The sequence below is a fragment of the Quercus suber genome, unplaced genomic scaffold (genome assembly GCF_002906115.3).
Source record: "Quercus suber isolate HL8 unplaced genomic scaffold, Cork oak 2.0 scaffold_91, whole genome shotgun sequence".
Taxonomy (NCBI): domain Eukaryota; kingdom Viridiplantae; phylum Streptophyta; class Magnoliopsida; order Fagales; family Fagaceae; genus Quercus; species Quercus suber.
In genome coordinates, this window is record NW_027069556.1 from 606,311 (window position 1) to 616,990 (window position 10,680).

Sequence of the window (10,680 nt, forward strand, 5' to 3'; positions counted from 1 at the left end):
AATATTCAATAGCCCTTCATTCCAAATTCAGCTAAAATAAACATAGAAATGAAAACAGAGACGTGGCTTGTTAGGACTCCAATTATTTTGTTTTACATTGTGTGTGTGTGCGCGGGTAAACGACAAATGAAATTGACATGATTTTAGCTATGTATTATTTTGGACTGGCAATTTGAGTAAATAGCTTTTATAGAAGAAGAACAGGCTGTATTGCCAATGCTCTTTTTCCTTTTTTTGGTGGCTTGCGGCCCACCATTTCTGTGTTTCGTAGCCTTTTGACAGTTACAATGAATCGCCATGACTGCTCCAGTTCTCACATGATGACCAAATCCTTCTCAACCATTGACTTGTCAACATTATTTTGCTTGCTAAATCTTACACTCTATAGCTTCTACAAGTTGGACAATGATAAATGGCCTCAACAATCATAAACCCCATGTGTTCTTCTAATGGAAAAGAATCATTAACTGTAACAATATGAAGGGGGCATAACAATGAAAGCTAATAGGGCCCAGCATTCGGATAACTCATTTTGAAAAATAAAAGCGGTGCGCAACAGGTGCACGTGAACTGGAGCAATTAACACTAACAACAAGCCTTAATCCTGAATGAACCGGAGCAATCAATTACGAAATTTGAAGAAACAAGATCAGAGGTCAAATAACAGGAGGATAAATTGTGTCAATTGGGTAAAATACCGAATAGGACTGGAAGATTGAAATGGCTACAGCAGCTAGAGGGCCTCCTTTATAAGCTTTTCAGTGAGAGCTTTGGGGAGTCCCATCACACTGTCAGTTGTCCCAACCTGCACAGAGTATCACCAATTATCATGCCTTAATTTTTTTTTTTTTTTTTTTTTTTTTTTTTTTTTTTTTGGGCATACTAATTAATGTCTACCAAAACTTGAAAGAAATATTTGTCAGTAATTAGTAACCCAGACCAAAGCTAAAGACAAGCCATTTGGAAAACATTGAAGCAACTTATCCAAGCAACCTTCTTTTTTATAAGTACTTATCAAAGCAACCTTGCAATGAATTAATCTCTAACAGCTAATATTCAGAGACACAAGAAAGTTTCTCAGTATTATTGATGGTGGAAAAGTTTTGATCAAGAGATTCAAGACCATCACCCTGCCTAATTGAAAGACAAATTTACTTCCCTGGATAAATGCTTCAAGAAATTGAAGCAAAATGAATTATAGACACATCGTATTTGTTTTGCCTTTGAACTTCCAAGTTGCCAACCCAAAACTAGCTCAACTTAAATCTTATAAAAAGGTGAGTTTAATTATTAGTCAATATTCTAACACTCCTCATATGTGGGCCCAAGCTTCCCCACAATTCAAAGACCCAATACATGGAATACTTAAATGCAACCCAACATGCGGAATAAATTACAAAGTGAAGACGTGGTTTGAATTTAGGACCACTTGCTCTTAGACTATACAAATTACCATTAATCCCAAAAGGTTTAGTTTGATAGAAAAGGAGTGAATTTAATTATTCAATCAATATTCTAAGTAACAGGCACAAATTAAAAGGATCAAATAAAGGCATGTCTAAAATGTAACAAATTGTCTGCCATGCATCAATGACACCTCCTTTCCTTGTAAAAATAAAGTGAAGGGTGATGTCATAGGGTTCAAGACTCATTAGGTGAATATGTAACTTACCAATAATAAAAATAATAAGGATAAAAATAAAAAATCAATCAGTTTATGCAAGTGTATCGGAAGGTCAATACATGAGGTTTTGGGGAAAACATCCCATCAACTAAATTTTAGGAATCAATAGAGGGGACCACAGTTTTTGAAATGAAACTCTGCTTTTCCTTTATACCTCTTATCTCTATTATTTACAATATTGGATTTCTGTTAACGGGTACTCAAAGATTAGCAAACTAACCACTTGTTTTACAAAGGGCAGTATCAAAGGATGCTCTATGATCAGTCCCCCAGCAACATAAAGCACAGTCCCCTCCTCAATCTGAAAATAAAGGGGGGGAAAAGATCAGTGGAGTGCTATAGCCAATAAATCATTATCTCACCAAATGATGCAGAAGCAACCCCCAAATTAAATGAAAGAAAACAACTATTACCAGTTTCTCAATGGTTTCATCTGGTATTGTATGGAAATAGATCTGCAATGCATCACCACATAAGTAAAATTTGGCAAATGTATCTCTAAAGACAATAATTAAGAGCCTTGATACTCAAGAAAAAATGGAATAGCTTTTCAATGGAACACTAGTAGGACAAGATTTAAATTATAAAAAAAAAAAACCCTCAACAATAATTACTGAGTTTCACAAAGCAATAAAAGCATATGGTACCTCCACTCGGTCCCAGTCTCCTTTTCTGAATCCCGTCTTAAGATTTGTCACAAGCACTGATCCCACAGTTGCTGCGTGGCTTCCAGAATAGTCTGCAATCCATGTTGATAAAATTTCCTGAGTTATTAAATAGGAAAACAATAGGGAACTAGAAAAAAAGGGGGCGAGGGGGGAGCAGAGAGTTAAGCAAACCTTTCAAAAACTGCCGTGCTTCTTCCTTACTGGATGGTTTTTCCCTGACCGCACCTTCATAGACCACCACCTCCAGATCATTTGATAATAACAGTAAGAAATAACACAAAATAAAGTTCAGTTCCTAACAAGGTAAAAAATGAACATTCCTACATCTACAAACAATTCTTGTCACCAGAAGGCCATTTATGTTTGAGGATACAAGGTGCAATTTGCACATATGGGCATAAGAAACATCAGTGTCCATAATATCTCTCCAGAATTATTGAGGGCATGTGCAAGATCATAATGATATAGATACCAACAGGTGGTGAAGAAAACTCTAGCCTCTAATCTACATATGTCATGCAAACTAGGAAATGTTCCTTTGAGAGTACAAATACCTTTTATTCGCCTAAAAGTATGCCGCATCCCATGACATACAGAGATACATATTCTGTTAATTTGCCCTAGGCTAAATAGAAGTTTTTGCCACTCCTCAGATTATCCATAATAAGCAAACTAGGAATAAGATCTATGGCGGAGATGTTCCAAGAAACAAAAGCAGAGCACAGAAGTTAAGGTTTTTTTTTTTTCCTTAATATCACCGTTTCCTTATACTTTTGTTTGTTAATTTCCCACCCGTAGAGAAAAAAAGGGTTAAGGCATAAGTGCAAGACACAAATTTCATTGGAAATTATTGAATTTCTGGCAATGTAAATTTAGCCTTAATGATATTCTAGCATTCAAGAAAATAAATTAATTAATAGAGTAATTCCATTAGAGAGAGTGTGTGTTGATTTCCGCGCGGGTGGGAAGGGGGTGGGGGGGGAGAGCTTATTCATGTCACTTTATGTTAAAAACGTTTCAATGTTGAAGTTGGCAGGCAAATTTTAGATGGCTAGAAGTATGCCCACAGCTGATAGTTTTAAATAAAGCCTAAGAGAAATAAAGGAAAAAAGGTTGGGCCTGGTACCAAGCCCACAGCTGGAGGTTTTCTAGCAATCAGATAAGTTCTTTTGGCTCCCACAAAGTTCCAGATATGTGCTGGAATTGAAACCCATCTGTTACTTATGAATTCTGATCTGAAAGAATTAAATCATTGCTGGCAGCACTTGGTTAATCAGAAGATTAATGCCCAGTTTATTTCACTGTAAAATTTGGTCAAACCAGAAATTGTTTTCCATTGTCCATAAAATCCTTTATAAAATTTTGTAAAACATTTTACCAAAATAAATTGGTAAAAGGTTTTACAAAAACACATAGTGGCTCTCCCCCCCCCCCACCCCCCCAATCTAGTGGCTGGGTCGCCAGTCAGGTGGATGAAGCCACTGATGGTGGCTGAGAGGCAGCAGTTTTGGTGGCTTGTGCTTGGAGAATTTTATGTCACACCAAGCACCTGAAAATATTTTATAGCAAAACTAACGGAGCATAGGTCTTAATAGATTAGACTTATCTAGGTTGGCATGGAAAGAAGGTTAGTTTCCAACTAAACTCTACCAGCCAATTCCCTATGCATCCTTTACATATTGTGGACACTTATTTCCTAGGTTGAAAAATGAAAATGCAAGATAAGTGCAATAAATCAGGAATATAAACATATCAAAGGACTTGATTTATACTTGGTCACAAGTAACTAACAATGTTGGCTCAGCATCCTTTACATTGTCACCAATGGGGAGCCTTTGTAAGATGGCTTCTGCCTGAGAGTAAGGTTCCATCAGCTATTGTCAGTACAGAGTCACAGTTCCACTACAACCAGAAACCAGTAGACTGTATTGAGACAATAACCATGTCAATAATGATTGTACGGAACTATGCATGTTACGAATCAAAAAAATGATATAGAAATACGCATGTTGCTGGCAGAGAGAGCAGAAACAAACACAAAGTGCATTAAAAAGATATAATTCCATAGATGCAAAAGTTGAATATTGCAGCACCATAATCAGTATATTGGTTTTCCACTTAACAAATAATGAGTGTGCAGTCAATGTCCCAAATTAAGACAAATCTAGCCTTTAAAACAAAGAGTAACCAACAGCCATAATATTGATTCCAATCAATATTGATTCCAAATCAATGATCACAACAAGCATATAGATTTACAATTTGTTTGAAAGATTAACTAAATACATATGTTCTGATATCCATGCTCAGAAAATAGCATGGTAATGAAATCCAAATCCAGGTTTACATCTGTTATATCCAGATATTCATCTACCATTGATAAACAACTTTGATTTGGGTTTTTACGAAAGGAAGAGAAAACCTAACCAGAATGGCCTCATCTCCCTCCCTTGACTAACAGCATGAACTACATTACATCTGTGCTTAACAAAGCAATGGAAGTGAAGCACTCATGTCTGACTATGAAGATACTGTGAAATGCAAGATCTGTGGTGCAGGAACTGAAGAACAATAGTTCCTCTCTCTAAAGGCAATGTATCCTCAGTCCATAAATGGCACTAGGTGATACCAGACCTAATACACCCTGTTGTTGAAACAGAGAGTTGAGTCGATAGAAAAATAAAAAAGAAAGCAAGACATACTGTGTCAGCCGCAATCAAAATTTTTTGTTCGTCATCCTTCTCTTGATTACTGATAGTTTGTAGTTTTGATAAGATGGCATCAGCCTGAGATGCAACACACACTCAATCAATGGAAGAAAATTAAAAGTAAACATTCCCACCCTTCATTTGTGTTACGAACAGAACAATAAGACAATAAACACATACAGACAGAAAGCATGACAGTGAATGACTACTAAAATCAAAAGTAAAACAAGAACGATCTACATCCTTCTACATAATCACAAGAATGGTCTATAAATTAAGCATTTAGATCACTACAGTGTTTCAACAGTTTGAAAGTATTGATTAATAATTGTAGGAGAGTTTTAATATCCATATTCCTTCTGTATGATAATTAGCATAAGAATGAGAATTCTTTATAGCCGTAGTGTACATATCAACCCAAAGTTGCCAATGAGCGATAACTCAATTGGCAATTCCTTCTCCCTTAATAATGGGATGCAGGGTGAGGCCAGTCGGTTCAAGACCCACTAGATGCATTTGCAACTTACCCCCCAAAAAAAAAAAAAAAAAAAAAAACCTTAAAACCCCAAGTTAGAATATATAAAACACTTACTAATGTACTTTGAATTTGAAATTCAAGATAAAAATCCCCACCTTAGCCTCAGCAAGAGCCATAACCAAGTCCTCTGGCTTTTCCTTTCGGATGCATTTTTCATCAATATCTGCAGTCTAAGTAATTAAAGGAGTCAACTTTCTGGCTATCAACATGAAATAAAATTTAGTAGCTAGCTGAGAGTAAAAATACCATAATCGTGAATTCATAACCCATCTCAGCTAATATTTTTCGACGTGCTATTGACGATGATCCCAAAACTATCTGCACAAGATGCACACACTAACACTCAACAATGGTGGATAAATCATAAATCAATCATCTCAAAGGTCATAACTTCATGTCCACATCAAATTTTACATGACTTCAGGCAAAAACTTTATTGTATAGTCCTAAAATTTAAGATAAAACATCTCTTACCACAAACAAAATTTAAAAAAAAAAAAAAACAGAATAGAATAAAATGTTCAATGGTCCCAAAAGTAAAATTTAAAATGTTCATGGGGTTTCATTTGATAGAAAAATCCATGAATACCCAGTTCTACATTCTCAAAAGATTAAAATTTCACTGCTCTCAGTTATAACTTATACTATAACATACTCAGTCAGCGAAGAAATTGCCAAGGTTGGAACCTGGAAGATATTTATTTCTTATTTTCTATAATTCCTTCGAAGAGTAACCAAAATGTTTGAATTTTTTTTTTTTTTTTTTTTTGGAGGAGTCATACATACCTTGAATGGAGAAGTGGTTGCTTCCATGTTTCTCTCTTTCGAGCTCCAACGAAGACAGGTGCAGCAAGAAGAGGAGGTTCAGGTAGATGCGTTAGCTACGCGGTTTATACTAAGGAATAAAGTAGAAAATCTTAATAAACCTTTGGGCTTTTTATCTGTGCTATGGTTTGGGCCGAACTAAAGAAGAAAGCCCTTTTTGGGTTTTTCCAAGTATTTTGGCCCACTTCTTTTTTTAATAACAACTGCCAGATTTTTATGGAATCTGACCACAATAAACATCGATTTTAAGCCAGTTTTACTTTCGGATTTTATGGGCCTCCGTCTTCGAAAGCTAATCCAAAATTCTTAGATTATCATCAATTGTTTATTATTTTTCTGGTTTGATTTTAGTTTTGTTTTAATTTTTAAAAAGGAAATCACATTTTTATAGATAATAAAAAAAATCAAGTATAACAGTACTTTTACTAAAAAAATTGGGTAAATTTTAACAAAATAAACCAAGCTATTAAGAAAATATTTTGAGAATTAATTGAGTCAGGAGCTAGTGTAAAAGGTGTGTTTTATGCTAGCCAATCCTGACCCGTCACGTCACTTTTTTTTTTTTTTTTTTTTCTTTCTTCAGAAAAAAGATTAAGCCTCTCTTTCTCTTCTCCAAACCCGCATAGTTTAGCAGCTGAAATACCTCAAAACCATCCCATCAACTGAAGCCACATTCGAGATTCACAAACAATCAACTCTCCAGCTCGAGCTTGAGGTCCAGCAATGGTTCCAGTCCTTTAGCAACCTGGTCAAGGCCCAAAGGGATTACATCCAGTCCCTTGCAAGCTGGCTCCGACTTAGCCTCTTTCAAATCAGCAAAAATCCACTATCCAGAACTTCTCTGGAATCCAAAATTTACTCACTTTGTGAAGAATGGCACATTGCCAGAGCTTCAAAGCTCAACACAAGTCACCAACCCTCGGCTTCTCTCTCTATCTCTATTTCTCTTTATCTTTTTATTTTTTACTGTTGTTCAAATGTTTCTCTTTTTATTGCCTGCCTGTTTGTGGGTTTGGGGATTTGGTTTCTTTTTGGGGTTTAATCATTTGGAAAAAGGACGGATTTTGATTTGGGTTTGGGGGTGTTAGAAAGAAAGGATTTTTGTTTCGAGTTTTGGGTGTTCAAAAGGTTGGATTTTTGGCTTGGGTGTGGCTATGTTTTTGCGGTGAGATTTTGGGGCTTCGGGTTTTCTATGGCTGGATGTGTGTGTGCTGTGTTGGCAATGGTGTTGGTGGCTTGTGTTGAGCTTTGAAGCTCCGGCCATGGGGGTCATGGGTTTGATTCAGAGATGGAGAGATTGGGTGAGGAGAGAAGAGAAAGAGAGGGGGAGATGCTTAAGGCTTAGTCATTTTTGCTTAAAAAAAAAAAAAGTCTGCTTTGTATTGTTTCCAAATCCAAGTGTTGCCGAACCATGTTTTTGTAATTGTCAGTTTCCTGTAATTGTTGAAGAGGTGCAAGAGGTCCCGGTAGAATTATGTGGGTTTGGAGAAGAGAAAGAGAGGCTTAAACTTTTTTCTGAAAAAAAAAAAAAAAAAATGGTGACATGGCGGGTTAGGAATGGCTAGCGTAAAACACACTTTTTACACCAGCTCCTGACCCAACCCAATTTATTCTCAAATATTTTAGAGGAAGATATTCTCCCTTAATTTTAATTCAGTGTTGTTTGTTGAAACTTTTTTTACTAAAAGGAAATTTATAGCACTGGTTATTTTACGCAACTCATCCAAAGATGTGTTAAATGACTAATAAGTAATGCCTTTGATGCAGGTATAAGTAGGAAAACTGGAAGTGTTCTTAGCAAAATGACAAGACCTTGAAAAGTATAAGCTTATTCAATCTTATTATGGCGACCATCTATGTGATGTTTACAGCTTGGTTGTTTATCCCACTATACACAGTTTACTTGTGGTATACCTGCTAATGTTTGTAGGGTTTGGGAAATAGGTAGCAAGGCACGTATTCATACACTGGCAGGACATTATGACAGCTTGCTCGGTTCTCACTGGAATGGATGTACGTATCAAGTTATTACTAGCTCCAATGGCACAACCAATATGGAGCCAGTAGGGATGGAAAAATAGTCTCAATGATCACTCACTCTGCATTGTCCAACAGCATAAACACGAACTCTTGCTCATGCTCTCTCAGCTGAAACCAATGATTTGTAATGCAATAACTATTAGTGAGAAAGGTGTAGTTATCATGTCAAGAAAGCATCTCATGCGTATAAAATATGCATCCTCTGAAAAATAGTGTATGCGTCAGGCGCATGAGATACCATCTCATGCATCCTTTCTCTCACAACATATGGATCTCATGTGAGTATAGAATTGACAAACAGTAAGAAGAAGAATGCAAATGATAATTAATGGATCACATCAGACAACATTAAGAGCTTACGGTTTTGGGACGTGAAGAATGATCAAAATGCTTAGCAAACCCAAACAACCAATTTCAAGCCTCCTAGCTGTAGCTTCCATCCTTCTATCTCGTTTAAGACCTAATATTTACTTTGTTAATATTCAATAGCCCTTCACTCCAATTCAGCTAGTAAAAATGGAAATAACCAAAAATAAAAACCATGAAAAAAAAAAAATGATCCTAGCGACGTGGCTTGTAAAGAGTCTAAAGACTCCAATTGTTTTGTTTTACATGTGTTCTTTTTTTTGGGTAAACAACGTATGAAATTGACATGATTTTAGCAATGTATCATTTTGGACTGGCAATTTGAGTAAATTGTACTTGGAGGAGAAGAATAAGATGTATTGCTACTCTTTTTCCTTTTGGACTTGCTTTAGGCCCACCATTTCTGTGTTTCGTAGCCTTTGACAGGTAAAATGAATAACCATTATTGCTTCTTCGGTTCTCACATGGTGTCCAAATTCTTCTCCACCATTGACATGTCAACATTATTTTGTTTACCAAATCCTAACCTCTATAGTCTTAACAAGTTGGACAATGATAAATGGCCTCAACAATCATATACCCCCATGTTTTCTTCTATAGAAAAAGAATCAGTAACTGTAACAACATGAAGGGGAATAAGCATAACAATGAAAACTAACAGGGGCCAGCGTTTGGATAACTCATTTTGAAAAACCAAAGTAGTGCACATTAGGGTGAGTTTGGTTCGGCTTTTTGAAAAAGTGGAGTTTTAAAAAAGTGCATAATGAAAAAGTGTTTTTTTAAAAAGTTGAGTGTTTGGTAAAAACTTTAAAAAGTGTTTTTTGGAAAAAGCTAAGTGTTTTGCTAACACTTATAAAAGTGACAGTTTGAAGGGTAAATTACCAAAAAGGACAATATATATATAAAAGAATTTTTTGTTTTAATTATCCCTCTTAATGCAAGTTATGGACACAACATTTTTTCAAAAATTTCACAATAAAGTCTATATGAGTATATGACAAGTTGTTAATGATAGATAAAAAAATAATAATGTCATTAGTAGGTCCAAATGAGAACTAATAATAACTTACTCTATAAAATTTATTATGAGAAGTGTTATGTTCACAACATTTTTCGCAATATTTTCACAACAAAATTTATTTGGAAAGTTGTTACTAGTTCTAATTTGAATTCACTACTAAAATTATTTTTTTACTAACCAATATTAACTAATAACAATCTATTACTTAAAATTTATTGTGAAAATATTACGGTAGCATTTCTCAATTAAGATTTTTTTTTTATATTATTTTTCCTTTCTTCAATTCACTTTCATCCATACTTTCATTTTTTTTTCTTGTTTTTCCTCCTCCACACACGTGGCCACTATCTCTACCCCCTTCTTTTATTTTCCTTTTCTCCCTCATTCAAGAACATTCCAGGAAGCTCTAGCATCTTCGTCCCCAACGCAGTCTAGATGGGTCAGATGGCTTCTGTCTTCTGTCTTCTTCTTCTTCTTTCTTTTTTTTTTTTTTTTTTTTTCTTTTTTTTTTTTTTTTTTTTTAATTACTTAACATAAGTCTTACATGTCTAACATACCTCTTATGTCCATTATTTACATCTTACAATTTTGGATTTCTGTTAATGGATACTCAAAGATTAGCAAACTAACCACTTGTTTTATGAAGGGCAGTATCAAAGGATGCCCTGTGATCAGTCCCCAGCAACATAAAGCACAGTCCCCTCCTCAATCTGAAGAAAAAAAAAAAAAAAAAAAAAAAAAAGGTGGGGGGGGGGGTACAAATGGATAAGTTAGAGTCTTTGAGTCAAAGTGTAGACACTTGGACCATGTAACTAAATGTCGTCCAGCAC

At 35.4% G+C, this 10,680-nt stretch overlaps 1 protein-coding gene and 1 pseudogene across 6 annotated transcripts; both read right to left on the bottom strand.

The window, feature by feature from the left end:
• Positions 1-332: 332 nt before the first annotated feature.
• Positions 333-6,510, bottom strand: LOC112029510 (uncharacterized). 6 transcript variants are annotated; one of them, XM_065774369.1, is made up of 11 exons: positions 6,385-6,510; positions 5,845-5,916; positions 5,694-5,768; positions 5,055-5,138; positions 4,125-4,211; positions 2,524-2,593; positions 2,332-2,423; positions 2,098-2,139; positions 1,905-1,985; positions 699-805; positions 333-604 (listed from the first exon to the last, which is right to left on the bottom strand). In XM_065774369.1, the coding sequence occupies exons 1-10, from the start codon at positions 6,409-6,411 to the stop codon at positions 734-736; spliced, it is 702 nt and encodes a 233-aa protein (XP_065630441.1). In that variant the 5' UTR covers positions 6,412-6,510; the 3' UTR covers positions 333-604; positions 699-733. The 6 variants fall into 6 exon arrangements, with proteins under 6 accessions (XP_065630441.1, XP_023917965.2, XP_065630440.1 ...); XM_024062197.2 differs by having other exon boundaries at positions 333-805; positions 4,125-4,205; XM_065774368.1 differs by having other exon boundaries at positions 333-805.
• A 2,007-nt stretch (positions 6,511-8,517) lies between these two features.
• Positions 8,518-10,680, bottom strand: part of LOC112029513 (uncharacterized) — a 13,368-nt pseudogene continuing 11,205 nt past the window's right edge.